The sequence below is a fragment of the Capra hircus genome (assembly GCF_001704415.2).
Source record: "Capra hircus breed San Clemente chromosome X unlocalized genomic scaffold, ASM170441v1, whole genome shotgun sequence".
Classification (NCBI taxonomy): domain Eukaryota; kingdom Metazoa; phylum Chordata; class Mammalia; order Artiodactyla; family Bovidae; genus Capra; species Capra hircus.
In genome coordinates, this window is record NW_017189516.1 from 52,220,479 (window position 1) to 52,246,895 (window position 26,417).

Here is a 26,417-nt window from a genome sequence, read left to right on the forward strand (position 1 = left end):
TGACTTCACTTTCTTTCACTTAGATTTATGGAAGAGTTATGAATATATTACAGAGAGTTCTTGTCTTCACAAAATTTTCCTTAATGTTAACTGACCTGCATAACTTAAAGTTATGGTAATTGTTTAACTACAGTACAGTTTTCAAAACCAGGATATTAACATTGGTACCTTACAATTAGCTAAACTGCATCCTTGTTTGATTTTCACCATCTCCTCTCCTCCAGTCTTTTTTCTGTTCCAATCCAGTATTCCTCATTGACTTTAGTTGCATCTTCCAGTTCGTGACAACTCCTTAGTCTTTCCTTGTCTTTTGTGACCTTGACCATTTTGATGAATGTACTAATCATTTATTTGTAAAATGTGTCTCTTGATTTTTGTATGTCTGATATTTTCTTTTGAATAGATTGAAATTATGCAATTTGGCAAGAACACATACAACCATGTTGTCTCCTCAAGAATCATATCAGGAGTTTGAGCTGTCCATATGTCTTTTTACTGGTGATGTTAACACCAATCATCTGGTGGTCTTCTGGATTTTTTCATTGTAAAATTACTATTTTTCCTTTGTAATTAATAAATATTTTGGGAAGGAGTATACTTTGTGCTAATATCCTGTCCTCAACTATTTGCTCTGTGTTGAGTTGCCGCTGCTGCTGCTGCTAAGTCGCTTCAGTTGTGTCCAACTCTGTGCGACCCCATAGACAGCAGCCCACCAGGCTCCCCCGTCCCTGGGATTCTCCAGGCAATAACACTGGAGTGGGTTGCCATTTCCTTCTCTAGTGCATGAGAGTGAAAAGTGAAAGTGAAGTTGCTCAGTTGTGTCTGACTCCTAGCGACCCCATGGACTGCAGCCTACCAGGCTCCTCTGCCCATGGAATTTGCCAGGCAAGAGTACTGGAGTGGGGTGCCATTGCCTTCTCCGGTGTTGAGTTAGCTCATGGATTTTATTTGCAACATTTACTACTGTGGTGTTTGCCTATTGGTGACTTTCTGTTTCCCTTATTTCTTTGTATTTATTAAGTGGAATTAATTTGTAAGAAATAACTATCCTTTCTTCCCCATTTATTTATTCAGTTATATATTTTATATCAATATGGACTGGTGGGTATTATATACATTATAATCCAATATTGCCACTATTTTATCGATCAAATTTTACAGCTTTGATGATATGTTGAGAGCTCCTCTGGCTCCTGTGACCTTTTGACATCCTCCTACTTCTTTTTTTAGCAATTCCATATTTTCTGACATTACAAGGTGTTCTAGCCTCATATATACTTTCCCTGTCCCAGCTCTGGAATTCACCTCTTTCAATTCACCTCTGGTTCCTTTTATTGGAGAGAGGTATTTAGAAACCAAGCTCTGGACGCTAGGTGTGTTCATTGATACTCTTGTGTAGCAAGATCTTAGTCCCACTTAATAGATCTTAGTCCCACTTAGTAGACAGAGCTAGGAAATAAGTGTGTCTACTAATCCAGCATACACATACATTTATGGGTGTGTCTGTTTGTATGTATATTATAAACTGTTCATATGAATATTCAGGAGCTTTTCTTAATCTTAGCTTCTTATATAATAACTTCATTCTTTTATCCCTCTTTTTTTTTTAGCCCCTTTTTTAATTGGCTCTTATCTTTTTCATCCTCATGATTGTGGGGTTTGGTTTTACTTCATCTATGCTTTATATTATAGATTTCTGAAATACTTTTGAGGTAAAAAAGAAAACAATTAATATAGAGCAAAGTATATATTTTTAGTGCTTTGTTTGGTTCCTAGAGATATTAAGTATTGACTTACTCATTTTTCTGATATTAATAGGAGAACAATGCAGCTGGAAATTTATTTAATGGAAATCATCATAACCAAATTATTGAACTCCAACGCTATTGTCAGGTATCAAAGTTGTGTCTTAAATGTAGTTTTCCAAAATATTGATTATAATTTTCTTTACCTCATTTAATGTCATTGTACTCATTTTAATAATATTTATTTATTTGGCTGCTCTGGGTCTTAGTTGCAGCATGCGGGTTCTTCCATCTTCATTGTGGCCTACAAGGTCTTTTAGTTGCAGCATGGGTGTCATTGTACTATTAATAGAAATTTTGCTATGCCAAGTTCTCTATGATTATTCATTCCATTGTGATACTTTAAAAATATCTACTTAGAACAACATTCCTAAGTGAAAAACTTGAAATAAAAACATGGTTTTTGTTTTCTAAAAAATATAGCCCATAACTGGTCAAATGTAGTTAAGTGTCTTTCATCTAGACTGTTCAATACTGAATTTCTCCAATATTCTCTTTTAAGGAAGTTGGCTGATTTGGATGAAATTTATTATGCCTAAATGCGTGTTAAAATACCTCAGTTGAAGCAAAATGGCAGCCCACCACTGTTTTTTTAATGAGTATATCTCATATAATTTTGGGGGGATTTTGTAAAAATTGACATATTGGTGGAGACTGATAGAAGCATGTAGCTATCAAGGATTTTGTGAGCTGCATAAAAAATAAATGTTTCTTAACATATAGCATTTATTTGATACAATGAACTAACATACTTTGAAAAGTAAGAAGTGTTTATGAGAGTCTTTCTCATTATCACTGTTGAGAGCAGAAGTGGAACACTTAAAGGGGGCTGTGGTGTCTTCTGGGGAAGGATGTATAGAGAGTGGGAATGTAGGGGCCAAGTAGGGAGTTCTGATTTTGAGCAGTGCTAGCCCAGCCTGCTTTACATCAGCATCCATGAGGTTGAATGAGGTTGACACGGCTCTGCTAGGACCTTCTGAACGATTGTGCAAGATGTGGTGGGATGGAGCATCTCCCATAAGACACACCCAGCTTTCAGAGTCACAGCCCTGCAGTGGGCCCTGGGGGATCCTCTCCATTTCTCCTCCTGTGCCTGCTCCCTCCTGTCTTCAGCGCCTTCCCTTCCCAGTCTAGGCCACATGGGGCAGCACTTCCACCTGTTCTTTTTTATCCTTCCCAGCGTCCCCTTTAGTAAAACCCCAGCCCTGCCCAGCCAGGCTGGGAAACAGAGGGGAGGACATCTGCTGAGAACTGATGACCCTCAGACAACCCCAATCCTTCTCGCTTACTTCATGGAGAAAATGGGGAAGCGTGGAGCAGAAATCCCCTCCAAGTCCCAATTCTTCTCACAGCCCACAAACTTGCCTAGTTCCATCTCTGCCAACCTCCTTCCTGACCACTGGAGTCGGAAAAGGGTTCCCCCTATAAGGCTAACACTAACACTTTCTCTGGTTTCTGCATCTGATCCTCTTTCCCTGTGTTCAGACACCTCCCTTCATCCATCACCCGCCTCTCTCCTGGATCTTCAGCCTCTGTCTCTGTCACTCTCAGCATATTCAGTCTTCCACTGTTATTTTGTTTAAATCACTTCTTTTGGCCTCCTGTCTCTCTCTAGCTGTCATCTTCTCTCTGCTTACCTTTATAACCCAGTTCTTTAAATGTCATTTATGTTATCTAAGCACCTGACTTCCTGTTTTTAGCTCTCTTTTAATCATAAAAGTAAAACATATGCACGCCGTTCAAAGAAAAGTTAAAGAATAGAGAACGGCTTAAATGAAAAATTAAAGAATAGAGAATGGCTTAAATGAAACATGAAGTCTTTTTTTCTCCACTTTTGGCCCTATACCTTGGAGGTAACCACTTTTAATAGTCTATTTTAAATTCTTCTTGTACTTTCTACCATTATACAAATAATACACCCTATTTCTTTTTGTGCTGTTAACTTATCACTTTGAAAAATTAGGAATTTAGCTCTTTCATCTTCCCCACTCTGAAATTAGTTATACTGATATTTATAGTTTATTGCTCTCTGTTAGTTTTTGCTATTAAACTTATATTACCTGTTCTGTCAGCTTTAGACAGCAGTCTTTTGACTGTAATCACACCCCATTGTATAAGAACCAGACATTCGCATTCCATACACTGTCCTCCATTTATCTTCTTTCTAATGCTCATTTCTCACATTCCTAACACTGACAAATATATAAATTCTGCTCTGTAAACTATTAATTAGCCTTCCATGTTTTAGATACAAATTATTTATAGAAATAAAAATTAATCAATACATACAGTGCTGGGATTTTATAAATATTATTTTCTGTACAACCAAATGGTATCTTTGGCCTTATAGGGAAACATATATCTTTATTTTTAACTGAAGCATAATTGACATACAACATGATATTAATTTCAGGTGTACAGTGTAATGATTAAACATTTTTATACATTACAAAATGATTACCACAATAAGTCTAGTTATCATCTGTCACCATACAGAGTTACAAATTTTTTTCTTATGATGACAACTTTTAAGATGACAGCTTTTCTTATGTTACTTTCAGATTTGCAATACAGCATTATTGGCTGGAGTTGCCATGCTGTACATTACAGTTCCATGACTTATTTTATAACTGGAAGTCTGTATCCCTTGATCCACTCTACCCGTTTTGCCCACCCTGCAACAGCACTCCCTCCTGGCAGCTACCAACTGTTTTCTGTATCTATGAGTTTTGTTTTGTTTATTAGGTTCTGCATGTAAGTGAAATCATGGTGTTTGTCTTTCTTTGACTTATTTCACTTAGAAATCCATGTTGTTACAAATGACAAGGTTTCATTCTTTTTTATGCCTGAGTACTTTTCCACTATATGTATATATACCACATCTTCTTTATTCATTTGTTCACTGATGGGCAGTTAGGGTGTTTCTGTATCTTGACTATTGTAAATAGTGCTTCAGTGAACGTAGAGGTGCATGTATCTTTTCAAATTAGTTTTTCATTTTCTTTGGACAAATACCTAGAAGTGGAATTGCTGGATCATATGGTATTTTTATTTTAAGTTTTCTGAGGAACATCCATGTTATTTTCTGTAGTGGCTGTGCCAATTTACATTCCCACCAAAAGCACTGGAGGGTTGTCTTTTCTCCACATCCTTGCCAACACTTGTTATTTCTTGTCCTTTTGATAATAGCCATTCTGACAGCTGTGAGATGATATCATGTTGTGGTTTTGATTTGTGTTTTCCTGATTAGAAATGTTGAGCATCATTTTCATGTGCCTGTTGGGCATCTGTATGTCTTCTTTGGAAAGTCTGTTCAAGTCCTCTGCCCATTTTTAAATCAGTTTGTTTGTTTACTGTTGAGTTGTATGAGTTCTTTATATATTTTAGTTATTAACCTCTTATCAGATACATGATTTGCAAATATTTTGTTGATGGTTTCCTTCGCTGTGCAGAAGTTTTTTTTTGTTTGTTTGTTTGTTTTTTTTAGTTTGGTATAGTTCCATTTGTTTATTTTTTCTTTTGTTGCTGTTGCCTTTGGAATCAGATCCAAAAAAACTTTGTTAAGACTGATGTCAAGGTACTTTCTGCTTATGTTTTCTTATAGGAGTTTTGTGGTTTCTGGTCTTACATTCAAGTCTTTAATCTATTTTGAATTAATTAAGAAATATAATCTTATAAGTTGCTAAGTTGCTAATTTTCTACTAGTCAGGGTCCTAAGCATCAAGGTCAATGGATCCTCTCCTGTCTTCCAACAGTGCTCTGAATCATGTCATATTCTAGTTGGATTTTATTTGAACAGTGATTTTTTATTTGTCTAAACATTTTCTTATATAGAAGATTATTTCTTTTGGAGTTTCTGCTGACTACTTTTGTTGAAAGGAGAAATATGCCTTTTTATTTCTTTGCTAGGATTTTTGAGCTTCAGAGTCATTTCCATGTTGAATACAGTCTGCTTTCTTCTTAACGTAATTTTTTCCCCACAAATCCTTCCTGTTACAATTTGCACCAATTACTTTAGAGGCACAACTGTCATCTCAGTGCTTCTTTTGACTGCCTGCTGTTGGATCCCATGGCTTCTTCATCTTGGATTCCCCTCTTGCTTTCTTTATGATTTTCTCTGAGTAGCTACTTTTTAAACATTTTTTTCCCCGCAGAAAGTTGCATAGGAGTTGAATTTTCAGTCTTTGTATATCTGCAGCTTTCTTTGTGTCCCTTTATGTCTCTTATGCCCCATATTTGTCCCACATGCTGAGTATGCAATTCTAGATTCAAAATTACTTTCCCATAGAAATTCTATTCTAGCATCAAGTGCTCTTGAGAAGTCTGTTAGTATTATTTTTTTATAGGTGAAATTTTTTCTCTGGCTTTGGAAACTTTTAGAATCTTTATTTTTTTTCCCATGTATTCATGGGCCCTTTTCAATTTGAATATTTGTGCCATTCTTTAGCTCTGATAGAATTTTTCTTCATTTCTTCCTTTCCATATACTCTATTCCCTCTGGAGTAATTTTTATTTTATTAAAAAATTAATTAATTTGACTGCATCGATCTTAATTGTAGCATGCAGGCCTAGTTGTCACATGGTGTGTGGGATCTTAGTTCCCTGACCAGGGGTTGAATCCACGTCCCCTGCATCAGAAGGCAGATTCTTAACCACTGGACCACCAGCGAAGTCCTTGGAGTGACTTGTAATTGAATGTGACAACTCCTACATCATCCATGTTGCTTAATGTTCATCTTATTTTCTGTCTCTGACCTATGTACAGCATTCTGAGAGATATCCTTGTCTTTGTCTTCCTGATGTTGTGTTTGTATTTTTTGGGCACAATCAATTATATTTGTAATTGTCAGTAATTTGTTTTTTTCTGATTGCCACTGTTTTATAGCATTAATATTTTTATTTTATTGTGTGATATCATCCTGAGTGTCTATGAGCATTTGGATTATTAAAAGTGTTGCTCTGTTTCTGAAATTACATCTTTCTCCTCTGAGTTCCTTGTGCTGTCCACTGGTCCCCCTCTGCTCAGTCTAAATCTACCTGAATGATTCTCTCTATCAAAGGTTTTGCTTTGATACAATTCTGATTCCCAAATCTATGTCTTTAGCCTCTGCCACTTTTCACGGCCCCAGAATCATGAATGTATCTAGCCAACGCCTGCTGAAGAACTCAGTATAATGTGTACAAAATCATTTTCTCCATATTCCTTCTCTCAGGTTAACTACCATCATGTCTTTAATTAAGCTGGAAATCCAGACATTATCTTTGACTAGTTCCTTCCCCTCTTTCCCATTAACCAAGTCCTGAAGATTCTCTTTTTATTTTTATCCCCAATTCTACATATGGGAAGATTGAAGCACAGAGAAGTTAAGTGCCCAAGTTCACAGAGCTAATAAGTGGTAGAACTCTAGTATTTGAACCCAGCCTTGTCCCCCTAGACCCTGTGCTATTTATCCCAGTGTAATAAGCCAGTGAGTCTCACACTTGATCATGCATTAGAATTACTTGGAGGGCTCTCTCCTAGCGATGAGTTCCTGTATCAGCAGGTCTGAGGTGATGGATTTTTTTTTTGCATTTCTGACAAGCTGTGGGTGATACTGATGCTGCCAGTGCATGGACACTATTCTAGGCTGCTAATCAATTTATTTATTGATATTGTCCATTTTTCTCTCTCCTCAGCTAAAATAGAAGTTCCTTAGGGCAGGAGTTTCTTGTTTTCTTTTTTTTTAGTGTCCACATTCCCAGCATCTAGCAAAGTTGTTCTGACAGGTAGTACGCCCTCAATGAACGTTTACTTGAATTAATGAATAAATGAGGTAGTGGTTCTGGCCTCTTTGTATAAGTGTATTTTTGCCTGAATGAAATTTCTGTGTATTTCAGGATTTTTCATGTTTTATCAGTCACATACTGATTGGCATAGAGGGGCTATGTACTCAAAGGTTTTGTAAGGTTGTTAATTGCATGACTTTAAAATACTTTGAAGCCAAACATCTATTGTATTTGGCTCACTATTCTTTCTGGAATGGGCCGCTGTCTGCCTGTTCGTTTATACTGACATTGTATGGAAAGAGGCTCTTTTGCCTTTTAGCAGATTTGAACATTTCTTTCCTAAAAAGCACCTTCCTTGATGTAAAATGACTCCATCATAAATGTGATGGCTTATAGGAATTGTGGTACATTTACTTTCCAGTATTCAGGCTTCTTCAAATGCCTGTATGATATGGAGTAGTTAAGTGGGAGGTTGGGGCACTTTATCTCAGCCAGCTTGGCTCTGGATCACTAACAACCAACAAGAAATTTCTGATGGCTTGAGAACTTTCTTTGATTCTGGCAGTCAAAGTTTGGTTTATTGGTATTTTCTTATATGTTACTGTTTTTTTCAAAATAGGAACACTAAATTTTTCTTATTGTAACAGAATTTGCATGAACTTACTGAAATCATCACTAGTCATATTAACCGCCTTCGTGAAATAGTTTCAGAAATGCGGCGTTCTTTGGGGACACCACAGATGGTACCCTGTGTAAGTGTGAGAACATTTTTACTACTTCCATAAACCTATATTTCCTAAAGAACCACTCAGTTAGAAATGAGAGAGAGCTAATAACTCTGAGATTAGCAAGACTGATCTATACTTTAGCAGTAGGTTGGAAACTAAACTTCTGTTGGAAGAATGCTAAAGTTTAGATTTGAGACATGATGCTGAATATTTTTGTTTGTAACCATAAGGTATAAAGTACAATCAAACTGTAGGTATGAAGAGGAATAAAAATCATATAATCAAAATTCAGCATTTATACTTGACTGTGGAAAATGATATTACAGGGAAAATAAGTTATTAATGATTTTACCTACTTTTCAATGTTTATTTGTACTCACAGATGATTTATACTGGCTATGTGTCATTTTAGAGATCATCTGGATTTACACATAAAGGTTTTGACTGTATACCTCATGGAAAAATTAATGTCTAGAATTCAAAGAAAGGAGCTTAACCCATCCTGTTCTTTTATCCTGGACAGGGAGATGATAACCCATCTTTACCAGCAGAGAGGCAGGAAAATGATGCTGAGACCAATCCAGGAGGAATATCTCTTCAGTCAGCAGCATCCCCTGAAGTGCAGCAACCAGAGCTCAGAGAGAGTCCACCACTTCCCAGGATTGTCTCTACATGCTCATTACAGCCGAATCATGACTCAGGCAGCCCGGATACTAGGCTTGCTCTTCTGTCCATTTTCAATGAAGATGATGAAAGTACTAACAGTGTTCTCTTATCTGCCCAGCATTCTCTAGCAGAACCTACAGCATATCTTCCACAAGCAGAATCCAGTCTGCCCGACAACTTTGAGACAGTGAGATATTCAACTATAAATAACAGCATGAACCCAGACAGTGCCTTGCCATCTCTCTGCATCCCTCCCAATTTTGGTGAGTTTGAAATGGCACACATTGTAAATAGCATCTTGGTAACCTAGATTAAAAAGCTTCCTCAGTGCAAACTAGTGCTGGCAGGTTTTCGATTCAATGGACATGAACGTGGGCAAACTCTGAGAGATGGTGAAGGACAGGGAGGCCTGGCATGCTGCAGTCCATGGGTTCACAGTCCAGGAGTCGGACACGACTGGGTGACAGAACAACAACAACAACAACAAAAATACTGAGATAATTGTAGCTTCACATGTAGTTGTAAGAAATAATACAGAGTCATAGCCTTTACACAATTTCCCAAAGTGATAACATCTTGTGAAACTATGGTAAAATATTACAACCAGGATATTGATGTTGATATAATCCATGGGTCATATTCAACTGTTCCCAGTTTGACTTGTATTCATCTGTGTGTCTGTACTTTTCGTTTTATTCTGATTTATCATGTGATAAGGTTTGTATGTCCACCTCCATAGTCAAGGGACAGAACAGTTCCATCACATGGATCACTTGTGTTGCCTTTTTATAACCATGCCCATCACCCTCTGGTGACCTGGCCCTCTTCATTCCCTTATCCTTAATTCTTAGAAACCACTTATCTATTCTTCATCTCTAGAACTTTGTCACTTCAAAATTGTTATATATTTGGAGGCATATAGTATATAACATTTTGATGCTGGCTTTTTTCACTCAGTATAACGCCCTGGAGATTAAACCAGGTTGTTCAGTAGTTCCTTCCTTTTTATTGCTCAGTACTGCTACTTGGTATGGATGTGTCATAGTTTAACCATTCATCTGTTTAAGAAAATTTAAAGTTTTGTAATCCAGGTTTTTATGTTAGGACTAAGGCTGCTGTGAATCTTCATATACAGGTTTTTGTGTAAATAGAAGTTTTCATTTCTCTGACATGAATACCCAAGAGTGCAATTGCTTGCTATATATTAACCGTGTTTAATTTTATGAGAAACTACCAGGCTTCCCTGGTGGCTCAGATGGTAAAGAATCTGCCTGCAATGCAGGAGATCAGGGTTTGATCCCTGGGTTGGGAAGATTCCCTGGAGAAGGGAATGGTAACCCACTCCAGTATTCTTGCCTGGAGAATCCCATGCACAGAGGGCCTGGCAGGCTATAGTCCATGCGTTGCAGAGAGTCAGACATGCAAAGCGACTGTCACTTTGTTCTTTCACCTGTTTTCCAGTGTAGGTGTACCATTTTCCATTCCTGCCAGAAAGATATGAATGATCCAGTTTCCCTGGAGCCATATTTCTGCTCTCTTCCTTGTTCTTTCTTCCTGTTCATGATTCCTTCTTTCATTATATTCTATCTGGTAGAAGATTTTCTTTTTTTTAAAAAATTATTTATTTATTTATTTATTTTGTATTTTACTTTAAAATACTGTATTGGTTTTGCCATACATTGACATGAATCTGCCACGGGTGTACATTAGTTCCCAATCCTGAACCCCCCTCCCACCTCTCTCCCCATATCATCTCTCTGGGTCATTTACTTTAAGAATAAGTCTGCCAAGGGCAAAACCTTTTAGTTTTCCTTTGTGTGATAATGTCTCTGTTTCCTCTTCTTTTCTGAAGGACAGTTTCACTCAGTATGGAATTCCTGGATGAGAATTTTTGTATTATAGCCCTTGAAAACTTTTTATTTGTAGAAACACCAGGAGGAGCAGAAACCAGCCTTGTAAGCAGCACTGAGACTATACATTACCCAACTTTACAGGAAAATGGCAGTGGCCAGGATACTGTCTCATCTGTCTTCATTCCTCCCAATTTTGGTGAGTTTGAAATGATATGCATTGCAAGTAGCACTGTTTCATCTAGATTCCTTAATGCAACTCCATGGTAGCTCTTTTATATATAATGCTTTTAATCTTGAGGTAATTTTAGATTCATGTGTACTTGTAAGAAATTAGAAAGAGATCCTATTTTTGCTTCATCTATCTTCCTTAATAAAAACATCTTGCAAAACTATAGTAAAATTAAAAAAAAAAACAGTATACTGACATTGATTAAATCCACATGTGTGTGTGTGTGCATTTAGTTCTGTGCAATTTTATTTCATGCATCAGTGTGTTTGCTCTGGGCTTCCCTGGTGGCTCAGATGGTCAAGAATCTGCCTGCAATGCAGGAGACCAGGGTTCGATCCCTGGGTTGGAAAGATTTCCTGAAGAAGGGAATGGCTACCCACTCCAGTGTTCTTACTTGGAGAATTCCATGGACAGAGAAGCTTGGTTGGATACAGTCCATGGGTCGCAAAGAGTCAGACATGACTGAGCGACTAACACACACACACAGAGTCATGATACAGAACATTTCCATCATTATCACAAACACCCTTCATATTGCCCTTTTCTTAACCACAGCTACTTCCTTCTGGTCACCCTTTCCTCCCACCCTGCCCCATCCTAACACCCCAGGCCAGCCCAAAATTGACTTTCTATGATTTTGTCATTTGAATATTGTTATTTAAATGGAATAAGTACTATAGAACCTTTTGGGCATGGCTTTTTTTTTTTTTAACTGAACATAGATGGCTCAAGTGGTAAAGAATATACCTGCCAATGTAAGAGATACAGGAGACGTGGGTTTGATCTCTGGGGTGGAAGGATCCCCTGGAGGAAGAAATGGCAAAGCACACCAGTATTCTTGCCTGGAAGATCCCATGGACAGAGGAGCCTGGTGGGCTACAGGACATGGGGTCGCAAAGAGTTGGACATGACTGAGCACATGCACACACACATTGCTTGTATCAAGAGTTTCTTCCTTTTTATTGTTGAGTTGTATTCTATGGTATGGGTGTGTAACTGTTTATTTGTTCACCCATTGCAGGACATATGGAATATTTCTTATTTTTCACTGTTACAAGTTTAGCTCTATGAACAGTCTTTGCCAGCTTTTGCATAAATATAAATCTACATTTCTTTGAGACGGATGCCCACGAGGGCAATTCTGGGTCACATGTAATTCCATGTTGTGTTTTATAAGAAACTGCTAAAATTATTTTTCAGAGGAGCTGTGTAATTTTTCCTTCTACCCATAATATATGTGTGATACAATTTTTCTTCATGTATATTTATTCTCTTTCCATTGTTCTTTCTCCTTGATGCTCAGAGAAACAAGTTCTTTTAGTTTTCCTTCATGTAAGAATATATTTATTTCCCATTTCTTAATGAGGCATAGTTTTACTGCATATGGAATTAATGATTGACAGTAACTTTCTTAAGCACTCAAAAAATGTTTTTACTGTAACTATGCCAGAGGTAGCAGAAACCAGCCTAGAGAACAACCTTGAGACAATGAGTTACCCAACATTATCAGGAAATGACAGTGGCCTGAGTTCATCATCAGTCAACCTCCCACCCAGTTTTGGTGAGTTTCAAATAATACATAGTGTAAGTAGCACTATGTAATCTAGATGCATCAGCAGCCTTAATGCAAGTTAGCAGTAGTCTGTTTTTTAAAATTAAACGTTTTATTTTGGAGTAATTTTAGATTCACATATATTTATAAGAAAAAAATAAACTAAATTTAATGAACTCACCAAAAAAAAAGAAATAATATAAAAGACCCCTTTTACACTTGACCCTTTTTTCTCAGTGATAACATCTTGCAAAACTAGTAAAATATCACAACTCAGGTATTGACATTGATATAATACACAGATGTTACTGAGATGTCCCTAGTTTTACTTGTGGTAATTTGTATATGTTTATATTTATTTCTGTCTGATTTCATCATGTAAGTAGATGTAATATCCACAACCATGTCAAGACATAGAAACATTTCCATTACCATAAGGATGCCTCTTCTTACCCCTTTATAGCCACTCCCACCTCTCTTAGATGACCCTCTCCTTCCCCATTGTTCATTCCCTAGCCCCTGGCAAACACTGATTTCTATAGTTTTGTCACTTCAAGAACATTATACAAAAGGAATCTTATGGTACTTTGAGGATTTTTTCACTCGGCATAATTCCTTGAGGATTCATCCATGTTGTTGTGTGTACAAAACTTCCTTTTTTTTTGCTGAATAGTTTTACAGGATTTCAATATGCAGTAATTGTTTTTAACCACTCAGCCATGGAAGGATGTTAGTTTCTTCCCCATGGTTTTTAGTATTAAGAGTAATGATGTTATGAACATCCATGTACTGGTTTTTGTATAAATGTAAGTTCTAATTTTTCTGTCTTGAATTCCAAGAGTGCAATTTTTGAGTCTTATGGTAATAGCATGTTTAATTTTGTAAGTAAATGCCAGTTTTCTGGAGAGGTTGTACCATTTTTCATTCTTACCAGCAGTGATCCATTTTCTTTACATTCATGTTTCTGTTCTGATTCATAGCTCTTTCTTTCTTCCTGATGCTTCCAGTTTTCTTCTTTCATCCTATCCTTTCTGTTTGAAGATATTCCTTTAACCTTTTCATATGAGTAAGTCTGCTAGGGAAGGATCGGATTCTTTTAGTCTTCCTTTGTTTCAAAATGTTTCTGTTTCACCTTTTACTTGAAGGATAGTTTCATTTCATGTAGAACTCAGGATTGAGAGTTCTTTTCTTTCAGGGGTTGAAAAATTCATCCTTACACAAATGCCAATAATGGAAGAAACTGGTGTGGAAAACAGCTCTCAGACAGTGTATTATCCAGCTTTATTGGGAAGTATCACTGGGCTAGGTACTGACTTTTCATCTCACTCTGCTCCACCTAATTTTGGTGAGTTTGAAATAATACATATTGTGAGTAGCACTGTTTAGTCTAGATCCATCCACATCCTTAATGCAAGCCAGTTGTAGCTCTTAAAACTTTTTGGTATAATTTAAGATTCACATGCAGCTGTAAAAATCATGCACAGAGACCCTGTTAATGCTTTACTTATTTTTCCCAATGACTACATCTTGCAAACACTGGTACAGTGTCACAACCCATATACTGACATTGATACAACCCACAGACGTTATTAAGGTGCCTCCAGTTTTACATGTATGTGTGTGTACACTTCCATGTGTGTATTTAGCACTATGCAGTGAGTGAGTACACCACAGTCAAGGTAGAGATCATTACCATCACTCAAGGATCCCTTGCTACTGCTTTTATACAAGCACAACCAGCCTTTGCTTCCTCTAAGACCCATCGCTAACACCTGGCTACCGTTGATCTCTCCTCTGTTTCTAAAATTTTGTCTCAGATGGTTATATAAGTGGAATAACATACCATATAACTTTGGGATTGGCTTCTTTCACTCAGCCTAATTCGCTGAAGAGTCATCTAGTTTGTGGCATGTGTCAATAGTTTATTACTGTTACTGCTGCAGAATATTCCATGCAATGGATATACAACATTTTAACTCTTCACCTGTTGAAGGGCGTCTGGATTTTTTTTTTCCCAGTTTTTGGCTATTAGGAGTAAAGCAGCTATACATATTCATGTACATACTTTTGTGTAAATATAAATTTTTATTTCTGAATAGTTCCTTCCTATTGATAAAGAGTTTTCCATGGTGTGTATGTATGTATACACACACAATGGTTTTTTTTTTTAATTCATACATTGAAGGAAATTTGTTTTTTTTCTTTCTGAGATGGTTTTTATTTTTTTAATTCATACATTGCAGGAAATTTGTTTTTTTTTTCTTTCTGAGTTTTTGGATACTTCAAGTAAAGTGCTGTGAACATTGATGTATTGATTTTTGTGTAAATATAAATTTCCATCTCTCTGTCATGAATGCCAAAAGTGCAGTTGCTGGGTCTTATAATAGAATGTTTAGTTTTATTAGAAACTGCCAAACAATTTTCCAGAGAGGCTGTGCCATTTTACATTTCCAGCAGCAAAGTGTGGTTGATCCATTTCTCTCCATCCGTATCTCTGATCTGTCCATTGTTATTTAATCCTTCATGATGCTCCAAGATTCCTTCTTTAATAATATCTTTTCTTTTTTTTGAAGATTTTCCTTTAGCCATTTTTAAGGGAAAATCTGCTAAGGAAAATTTAAAGATCTTTTTTCCTTTGTGTCATAATGTCTTTATTTACCATTCTTTCCTGAAGGACAGTCTCACCCAGTATAGAGTTCACACTTGAGAGTTCTTATCTTTCAGCAGTTGAAAAAGTTATACTTATAGAAATGCCAGGACAAGCAGAAACCACCGTGGATAACAGCTGTCAGACAGTGGGAAATGAAACTGTAGTGGGAAGTGAAACTGTAGTGGGAAATGACAGTGACCCAGATGTGGGCTCTTCACATCCCTCCATTCTACCCAGTGTTGGTGAGTTTGAAATGATATTTTGACATATATTTAATCTAGATTCCTCACTCTCCATAGTGTAGGATAGAGATAGCTCTTTCTAATAAAAGTCTTTATTTTCAGAAAAATTTATCTGCACATGCAGTTATAATAAATAGGACAAGAGCAATCCTGGGTTCTGATTACCCAGTGTTCCCCAGTGGTAAAATGGTATCTACCATTGTAAAATGGTAAAATGGTATCATGTTACAGAATGATAGAAAATTACCACAACCAAGATGTCAACATGATACCATCCACAGGTATTACTGTGATGCTCCCAGTTTCACTTGCATTAATATGTGTGTATTGAGTTCTATACAGTTTTTCATATGTACAGATCACGTATCTTCTGTGACTGGTAAGTCAGAACAGTTGCATCACTGCCATGTTCTCTCATATTTCTCTTTTATAACCACACCCATCTCACTTCAACTGACATTTGCCCTCTACTCCTACCCTCTGCCCTGTTTCATGGTAACCATGAATCTCTTCTCCAGATCTATTATTTGTCGCTTCAGCATTGTTATATAAATGGAATCATGTGGTGTTTGAGATTGGTTTCTTCCTTCAGTGTAATTCCCTAGAGATTCATTCATACTGTTGTGTGTAGCAATGGTTCCTTCTTTTTTATTTCTGAGTATTATTTCATGGTGTGAATGTACCAGGGTTTATTTTTCTGTTCATCTGTTGAAAATATCTGTGTTTCCGGTTTTTGACTGTTAAGGGTAAAGTGAAAGTGAAAGTGGAGTTGCTCAGTCCTGTCTGACTCTTTGTGACCCCATGGACTGTAGCCTACCAGGCTCCTCTGTCCATGGGATTTTCCAGGCAATAGTACTGGAGTAGATTGCCATTTCCTTCTCCAGGGGATCTTCCCAACCCAGGGATCAAACCTGGGTCTCCTGCATTGTAGACAGACGGTTTACCATCTGAGCCAAAGTTGATATGAATATTTATTCATCAGTTCAGTTTACTTCAGTCGCTCAGTCGTGTCCGACTCTTTGTGAAATCATGAACTGCAGCACGCCAGGCCTCCCTGTCCATCAACAATACCCAGAGTCCAACCAAACCCATGTCCATTGTGTCAGTGATGCCATCCAACCATATCATCCTCTGTCATTCCCTTCTCCTCCTGCCCCCAATCCCTCCCAGCGTCAGGGTCTTTTCCAATGAGTCAACTCTTCGCATGAGGTGGCCAAAGTACTGGAGTTTCAGCTTTAGCATCATTCCTTCCCAAAGAACACCCAGGACTGATCTCCTTTAGAATGGACTGGTTGGATCTCCTTGCAGTCCAAGGGACTCTCAAGAGTCTTCTCCAACACCACACTTCAAAAGCATCAATTCTTCGGCACTTAGCTTTCTTTATACTCCAACTCTCACATCCATACATGACTACTAGAAAAACCAGTGTTGACTAGATGGACCTTTGTTGGCAAAGTAATGTCTCTGCTTTTTAATATGCTGTCTAATGTTGGTCATAACTTTCCTTCCAAGGAGTAAGCATCTTTTAATTTCATGGCTGCAGTCACCATCTGCAGTGATTTTGGAGCCCCCCAAAATAAAGACTGACACTGTTTCCACTGTTTCCCCATCTATTTCCCATGAAGTGATGGGACCAGATGCCATGATCTTCGTTTTCTGAATGTTGAGCTTTAAGCCAACTTTTTCACTCTCCTCTTTCACTTTCATCAAGAGGCTTTTTAGTTCCTCTTCACTTTCTGCCATAAGGGTGGTGGTCTCTGCATATCTGAGGTTATTGATATTTCTGCCAGAAATTTGGAAAACTCAGCAGTGGCCACAGGACTGGAAAAGGTCAGTTTTCATTCCAATCCCAAAGAAAGGCAATGCCAAAGAATGCTCAAACTACCACACAATTGCACTCAGCTCACACACTAGTAAAGTAATGCTCAAAATTCTCCAAGCCAGGCTTCAGCAATACGTGAACCATGAATTTCCAGATGTTCATGCTGGTTTTAGAAAAGGCAGAGGAATCAGAGATCAAATTGCCAACATCCGCTGGATCATCGAAAAAGCAAGAGAGTTCCAGAAAAACATCTATTTCTGCCTTATTGACTATGCCAAAGCCTTTGACTGTGTGGATCACAAGAAACTGTGGAAAATTCTGAAAGAGATGGGAATACCAGACCACCTGACCTGCCTCTTGAGAAACCTATATGCAGGTCAGGAAGCAACAGTTAGAACTGGACATGGAACAACAGACTGGTTCCAAATAGGAAAAGGAGTACGTCAAGGCTGTATATTGTCACCCTGCTTATTTAACTTCTATGCCGAGTACATCATGAGAAACGCTGGACTGGAAGAAGCACAAGCTGGAATCAAGATTGCCGGGAGAAATGTCAACAACTGCATCCTTAGTTTATAAGAAATTGTCAAACTCCTTTCCAGGGTAGCTGTACCATTTTCCATTCCTTCCAGCCATGTATGAGTGATCTGATTTCTCTGCATCCATATTTATGTTCGTTCCATTGTTCTTCTCCTTCTTAATGCTCCAGAATTCTATTATACTTTTTGTTAGAAGATTTTTCTATAGCCATTTTAAGCATAAATCAGTGACAAATACTTTTGGTTTTCCTTTGTGAATATTTTTTTTTCTTCATTACTGGAAGATAGTTTCATCAGATATAGGTATGAGGGTAGAGTCTTTTCTCACAGCATTTAAAGAACATTTTACTAACAGAAATGTTGGTCAAAGCAGAAACCGGCTGGGAAAATGACACTCCAGTGATGAATCAGCCACCTCTCTTGGAATATGGCAGTGATGAAGATGCTTCATATATCTTAATCTCTTCCGATTCTGGTGAGTTTGTAATGATACATATTATAAGTAGCACTATTTAATTTGGGTTTATTAACACCCTTAATATGAGCTTTTCCTAATTAAAAATTAAGTTGTTTTTAAAGAAAATTTTAGCTGCACATGCCATTATTAAAAAAATAGATTTTGTGTATACTTTACCAAGTTTCCCACAAAGATAACATCTTACAAAATTATAATACAATATCAGAACCAGGATATAGACATTGATAAAATGCACGGATTTTATTGAGCTGTCTTTAGGTTTATGTGTATTTGTGTGTGTTTATGTTTGTGTATGTGATTTAATATGATATCATTTTGCAACCTGAATACATTTCCATATCCTCCATGACAGTCAAGATTCAGAACATTTCCATTACCGCAAGGATTCTCCCTTTTGCCCTTTATTTTATTTTTATTTTTATTTTTTATTAATTTTTTTATCCAAAAATATTTTATTGCCTTAGAGAATTTGGGAAGAATGTTTATTTTTAGATCCCCACCCCACATTGAAACAAATATAATAAAAGGAATGTCACAGCAGTAAATGGGTCATTCTGAAGGGCAAGACAGAATTATCTTTATTTTTCTACCGTTCTTCTCTCATGCTCCTACCACTACCATTCCCTGTACCTGCCCTCAGCAACTACTAATCTGTTTTCATTCTTTATAATTTTGCCATTTCAAGAGTTTTATATAGACTTACATAATATGTAACCTTTGGCGATTGCCTTTTTCATTCACCATAATTCCCTGGAGATTTATCTTAAGTTGCTGTGTAGATCAATACTTTTTTATTGTTGAGTACTCCATGGTATGTGTGTACCATCGTTTATCTGTTCACCAGTTGAAGGATTTCTGAGTTGTTAACAGTTTTTGGCTATTTGCAGTAGAGCTACTGTGAATGCTCGTGTATAGGTTTCTGTATGAACATCAGTTTTCACTTCTCTGGGCTAACACCCAAGAGCACAGTTAGTTGCAGGGTCCTATGATAATTGTAAGCTGAGTTTTGTAAAATATTGCCAAACTGTTTTCCAGTGTAGCTGTACCATTTTATAGTCCCACTAGCAATGTATGAATGATCTAGTTTCTTTGCATGTGTATTTCTACTCTTTCTTTTTTATTATTTATATTTTTAGAAAGTTTTTTATTAAAAAAATTTGGGGAGTGCTGCATCACATGGCATGTGGGATGTTAGTTCCCTGACCAGGGATCAAACTCATGGCTTCTGCAATGTAAGCACTGAGTCTTAACCACCGGACCACCAGGGAAGTCCCTTTGTTCTCTCTAGTGTTCTTTCTTCCTTCCTCATGCTCCAAAGTTCCTTTCTTCATCACATCCTTTTCGTCAGCTAAGTCAGCCGTGACATTTTTTTTAGTTTTCTTTTGTCTAGGGATGTCTTTATTTTTCCTTCATTTCTGAATGATAGTTTTGTCTGAAATAAAAATTACTGTTGAGATTTCTTGTCTTTCAGTACTTGAAAATGTTTTCCTTATCAAAATGTTGTTCAAACAGAATCCAGCACAGAAATGAGTTCTGAAGCAGAGAATCATGGAAGTGTAATAAAAAATGACAGTAACCAACAAACGGATTCAGAACCTTTCTTCGTAGCTTCTGGATTTGGTGAGTTTGAAGTGACACTTGTTATGAGTAGTACTCTAATTTAGACCCATCAGCATTCTTAATATTAATTCTTAGTGATTGCTTTTTCAACATTAGACTTTTCATTTTGAGATATTTCAGAATCAAATGTAGTTGCAAGAAGTAATACAGAGAGATCTTATGTACTCTTTACCCAATATCTCCCAATAGTATTATTTTACAAAAATACAGTAAAATATGACAACTAAGATTTTGAGATTGATATGATCCACAGATCTTTTCAGATGTACTGAGTTTTACTTGTATTTGTGTGTGTGTGTGTGTGTGTGTGTGTGTGTTGGTTCTCTGCACCTTTGTAAAGTGTTAAGGTTTGGATATTCACCACTACCAGTCATGATACAGAATTGTTCTGTCACTCTCAAGAACCATCTTTTGCCTTTTTATAAACATACCCACATCTTTCTTGTCATTCCTTAACTGCCTTCATCTGCAACCCATCCAAATATTAATGTGTTCTCTCTGTAATTTTGTCATTGCAAGACAATGTTCTATTAATCGACTCATATTATTTAATATTTCAATTCATTTGAGTTGAGTCCCTCAGTCGTGTCCAACTCTTTGCAACCCCATGAACTGCAGCACCCCAGGCCTCCCTGTCAATCACCAACTCCCAGAGCCTACGCAAGCTCATGTCCATTGAGTCGGTGATGCCATCCAACCATCTCATCCTCTGTCGTCCCCTTCTCTTCCTACCTTCAATCTTTCTCAACATCAGGGGCTTTTCAAATGAGTCAGCTCTTCGTATCAGGTGGCCAAAATATTGGCGTTTCAGCTTCAACATCAGTCCTTCCAATGAACGCGCAGGACTGATTTCCTTAAGGATGGACTGGTTGGATTTTGCAGTCCAAGGGACTCTCAAGAGTCTTCTCCAGCACCACAGTTCAAAAGCATCAATTCTTCTGCACTCAGCTTGCTTTATAGTCCAACTCTCAGATCCACACATGACTATTGGAAAAACCATAGCCTTGACTAGACAGACCTTTGTTGGCAAAGTAATGTCTCTGCTTTTTAATATGCTGTCTAGGTTGGTCATAACTTTCTTTCCAAGGAGTAAGCGTCTTTTAATTTCATGGCTGCAATTACCATCTGCAGTGATTTGGGAGCCCAGAAAAATAAAGTCAGCCACTGTTCCCACTGTCCCCATCTATTTGCCATGGAGTGATGGGACCAGATGCCATGATCTTCGTTTTCTGAATGTTGAGCTTTAAGCCAACTTTTTCATTCTCCTCTTTCACTTTCATCAAGAGGCTTTTTAGGTCCTCTTCACTTTCTGCCATCTGGGTAGTGTCATCTGCATATCTGAGGTTATTGATATTTCTCCCAGCAATCTTGATTCCAGCTTGTGCTTCTTCCAGCCCAGCGTTTCTCATGATTTACTCTGCATAGAAGTTAAATAAGCAGGGTGACAGTATACAGCCTTGACGTACTCCTTTTCCTATTTGGAACCAGTCTGTTGTTCCATGTCCAGTTCTAACTGTTGCTTCATGACCTGCATATGGGTTTCTTAGGAGGCAGATCAGGTGGTCTGGCATTCCCATCTCTTTCAGAATTTTCCACAGTTTATTGTGTGATCCACACAGTCAAAGACTCCCTTGAGATCCATCCAAGTTGCTGCATGTATTAGTAGTTCCTTCCTTTTTTGTTGCTGAGCACTATTCCATGGAATTGATGTACCATGATTTGTTTATCTGTTCACCTAATGAAGGATATCTGGGTTGTTTCCAGTTTTTAAGTATTAAGAGTAAAGTTGCTGTAAACATTCTTGTACAGGTTTTTGTCTGAACATAGTTTTCGCTTCCCTATGATAAATGCTCAAGAGCTCAGTTGCTGGGTAGTATGATAATTGCATGTTAAGTTTTATAAGAAACAGGCAAACTATTTTCAGAATGACTGATTTTATAGTCCCACCAGCAATGTATAAGTAATTGATTCTCTCTGCATCCTCACTGCCATTTGGTATTTTCACTATTTTTAAAAATTTTATCCATTCTGATAGGTATACATTAATATTTTGTTGTGGGTTTAATATGCATTTGCCTTGGATAATGGTGTGCAGCATCTTCACATGTGCTAATTTTCCATCTGTATGTTCTTTATCTGAAATGTCTGTTCATTAATTTTTTCTTTTTTTTACTGCTGTGTTTTGGGAGTTGTTTAGATATTTGGGATACTAATCTTTTGTTGTTTATGTGGTTTGCAAATATTTTCTTCCTATCTGCAGCTTTCCTTGTCATCCTTTCTACAGGTGTTTTTGTTTTGTTTTGCAGAGAGAAAATTTTGAATTTTTTGAGGTTCAATTTATACTTTCTTTTTATGGATTTTACACTTTTAGTATAGAGTCTGTGAACTCTTTGTCTAGTCTTTGATCCCCAATTTTTTCTCCTGTTTTTTCTAAAGGTTTTATATTTTACAGTTCACATTTGAGTTAATTTTGTATAAGGTGTGAGATGTAGGTTGAGGTTCTTCTTTTATTTTTTTTCCCTATGCCTATCCAGTTGCTGCAGCACAATCTTTCCTCCATTGAATTGCTTTTATACAGTAATATAAAAACCATTAGATCTATTTCTGGGTTCTCTATTGTTTTCCACTGATCTATGTTTCTACCCCTCTGCCAAACCACAACCTTGTGATTGTTGTTGTTATACAGTAAACGTTGTCATCAGGTAGATTGATTCCTGCTACTTTATTCTTCTTTTTCAACAATCATTTAAAATATTCTAGGTCCTGTGCCTTTCCATTCTCATTATAGAGTAAGCTTGTTTATGTTTCCCCCCAAAATTGCTGGGATTTTGATGGGAATTGTGTTAAACCCACAGATCAACTTGGGCTTGTAGATTCCTTTTTTGGGGGAGCTTTTTAATTGCAAATCTAATTTCCTTGATGGTTATAGGACTATTTAGATAGTCTCTGTCAGAGAAAGAAGGCAATGGTACCCCACTCCAGTAGTCTTGCCTGGAAAATCCCATGGATGGAGGAGCCTGGTGGGCTGCAGTCCATGGGGTCGCTGAGGGTCGGTCACGACTGAGCAACTTCACTTTCACTTTTCCCTTTCATGCATTGGAGAAGGAAATGGCAACCCACCCCAGTGTTCTTGCCTGGAGAATCCCAGGGACGGGGGAGCCTGGTGGGCTGCCGTCTATGGCGTCGCACAGAGTTGGACACGACTGAAGTGACTTAGCAGCAGCAGCAGATTGTCTCTGTAATCTTGGTTAAATTTTAGTATTTGCAATTTTGGGAGAATTGGTACAGTTCTTCTAAGTTATCAAATCTGTGAGGGTAAACTGAAAGTATTCCCTATTATCTTTTTAATGTCTGCTAAATATCCCATTGCATTCCTGATATTGATGATTTGTATCACCTCTCTTATTTTTGTGAGTCTTTCTAGAGGTTTATTAGCTTTATTAATTTTTTTTGAGGTACCAGCTGTTTGCTTCATTTCTTTTCCTATTTTTCCTATTTTCATTTTCATTGATTTCTGCTTTTTATTATTTCATTATTTTTTGTATATTTTGTGTTTCTTTTACTCTTCGCTTTCGGTGCAGGAACTTTGATTATAGATTTGGGACTTTTCCCTCTCTTCTAATGTAAGAATTTAGTGCTGTAAATTTCACTTTCAGTATCACTTTAGTTGCATCCCATATATTTTGATGTGTTGTATTTTTATTAAGTCCTATACATTTTATCATGTCCATGGAAATGTCCTCTTTATGTATTAATTAGAAATATGCTGTTTAATTTCTAAGTGTTTAAAGATTTTCTTCTTTCTATTATTGATGTCTAATTTGATTCCATTATGGTCAGACAATATACCATATATTATTTCATTTCTTTTAAATTTGTTGAGATTTTTCTCTGGCTCAGAATGTGGTCTGTCTTGGTGAATGATGCACAAGCATTTGACAAAAATATGTATTCTGCTTTTATTGGATGGAGTGAGTGATAGTCACTCAATCGTGTCCAACTCTTGGTGACCCCAGGGACTGTAGTCTGCCAGGCTCCTTTGTCCATGGAATTCTCCAGGCAAGAATACTGGAGGGGGTTGCCATTTCCTTCTCTAAAATGAGAATCCTGTTGGTTGATTGTATTGTTTGGGTCTTCTATATCTTTGGTGTTTTTTCTGGTTGTTCCACCAGTTGCTGAGAGGAGGGTGTTGAGGTCCTCAGATATAACTGTAGATCTGATTATTTCTCCTTTGAACTCTTTCACTTTTTGCTTCATGTATTTTGAGACTTTCTTGTTTGGTATATTAAGGATTGTTATGTCTTCCTGGGGGGTTGAGCCTTTCATCCTTTTTGTCTCTAGTAACTTAGTTTGCTCTGAAGTCTACTTTTTAAAAAGATTTATTTATTTTTGGCTCTACTGGGTCTTCATTGCTGTGCCTGGGTTTTCTCTAGTTTCTGTGTGTGGGCTTTTCATTGCAGTGGCTTCTCTTGTTGTGGAGCACGGGCTCTAGGAGGGCTGGCTTCAGTAGTTGAACTGTGTCCCCTGGATTGGCAGGTGGATTCTTAACCTCTAGATCACCAGGGAAGCCTGTGAAGTCTATTTTATCTGATATCCACAAACTACTCTTTTTTTATTGTTAATATTTGCACGGTATGCATTTTTCTATCATTTTACTTTCAATTTATTGATGTCATTGAACTTATAGATTTTCTTGTAGATGGCATATAGTTGGGTCTTGTTTTTATTTACTTTATCAATTGCTGCCATTTAATTGATATGGTTAAGTCATTTACATTTAAAGTAATTATTGATATCAGGGTTTTAAGTCTGCCATTTTATTATTTTTTCTTTGTTTCCTGATTTTATTTCTTGCATTTCTGTGGGTTACCTGAACATTTTCTAGTATTTCATCTTGATTTATTTGTTTTTGAGTATATTGCTTCGTATAGTTTTCCTTCTGGTCACTCTGGGTGTTGTTATATATGTATGTGGCTTGTCACAGTCTGCTGGTATCAACACTTTACTCCTCAGAATGATGTGTTAAAACTTTAACTCTAGTTTCCTTTGCCCTTCTCAATTTTAACTATCATTGCCTTAGTGTCAAATGGTATTCTCATTTCAGTCATTATATACGAATTACAAAACTGATAATAGTATTGTATTTGCCAATATTTCTGCTCTTTCTGTTCTTTATTCCTTTTTATTATTGAATAATATTCTGATATTGAATTTACCAGAGTTTGTTTAACCATTCACCTGTTGAAAGACATCTGGGTTATGTACAGTTTTTGGCTATTATGAATAAAGATGTTAAGAACACATGCGGATTTTTGTCATCATGAGCTTCTATTTCTCATTGCCCAGATTTCTAAATGCCCCAGAAATTGCTGTGTCATGTAGTAATTACAGGTTTAGTTTTATAAGAAACTTCCAAACTGTTTTCCAGTTTGTTCCATTTTACATCTCTCCCAGCAAAGTATGAATGATTGAATTTCTCTGCATGTACTTTCCTGCTCTTTTTATTGTTCTTTCTTCCTTCCTGATGCTCCAAGATTCCTTCTGTCATCATAACGTTTCTGTTTCAAGATCTTCCTTTTGCCATTATTTAAGAGTAGGTCTGCTAATCGACAAACATTTTAAATTTTCTTTTGTCTGATAATGTTTATTTGCTCTTCAGACCTGAAGAATAGTTTCCTCTATACAGAATTTGCAGTTGAGACTTCTTTTCTTTTAGCATTTGTACCTGTAAAAGTATTGGTGACAGAAGAAAACAGCATGGAAAACAGACCTGAAACAATGGATCACCCAATTGTACTGGAAGATGACAATAGCCAAGCTTCTTCCTCATCATCTGTCCTCAGGCCTTCCAGTTTTGGTGAGTGTGCAATGAGACTATTTAACCTATATTCTTCAGCTTACTTGGGACTTCCCTGGTGGCTCAGATGGTAAAATGTCTGTCTACAGTGCGAGAGACCCGGGTTCAATCCCTGGGTTGGGAAGATCCCCTGGAGAAGGAAGTGGCAATCCACTCCAGTATATTGCCTGGAAAATCCCATGGACAGAGGAGCCTGGAAGGCTACAGTCCATGGGGTCGCAAAGAGTTGGACAGGACTGAGCAACTTCACTTCACTTCACTTCAGCTTACTTGATACAAACGTTTTTTTCCTATTCTGAGGACAGGTTTTAGATGATATTAGTAATAAGAAATAATATTTATTGAGTATGTACTATGTGCAAGACACTGTCCTGATCAACTGACATGCCTCTTCTCTTTTAATATTCATAATGACTTCATGATATAGCTACTTGTATTACCCACATTCCCAAAATCACAGAGCTGGTGAGTGGCAGTTCTGGAACTCTAGCCCAGTTCTCTCTGACTTGAAAGTTCATGTTTCTTAACATCTCTTGTGTTGCCTATCAAGCCACAGTGGCAGAGATGAGAACACCCCAGGTTCTGTGGCCTCTAAGGTCAAGTCTTCCTA

At 37.2% G+C, this 26,417-nt stretch overlaps 1 protein-coding gene across 1 annotated transcript in view; it reads left to right on the forward strand.

Annotated features, from left to right (window-relative positions):
- Positions 1–26,417, forward strand: part of BEND2 (BEN domain containing 2) — a 54,588-nt gene that overhangs the window by 15,838 nt on the left and 12,333 nt on the right. The window contains 8 exon segments of the mRNA XM_018043708.1: positions 8,219–8,323; positions 8,823–9,228; positions 10,892–11,014; positions 13,795–13,944; positions 15,324–15,491; positions 18,208–18,327; positions 19,843–19,950; positions 25,667–25,807. Of these exon segments, the coding sequence (XP_017899197.1) occupies positions 8,219–8,323; positions 8,823–9,228; positions 10,892–11,014; positions 13,795–13,944; positions 15,324–15,491; positions 18,208–18,327; positions 19,843–19,950; positions 25,667–25,807 (1,321 nt within the window).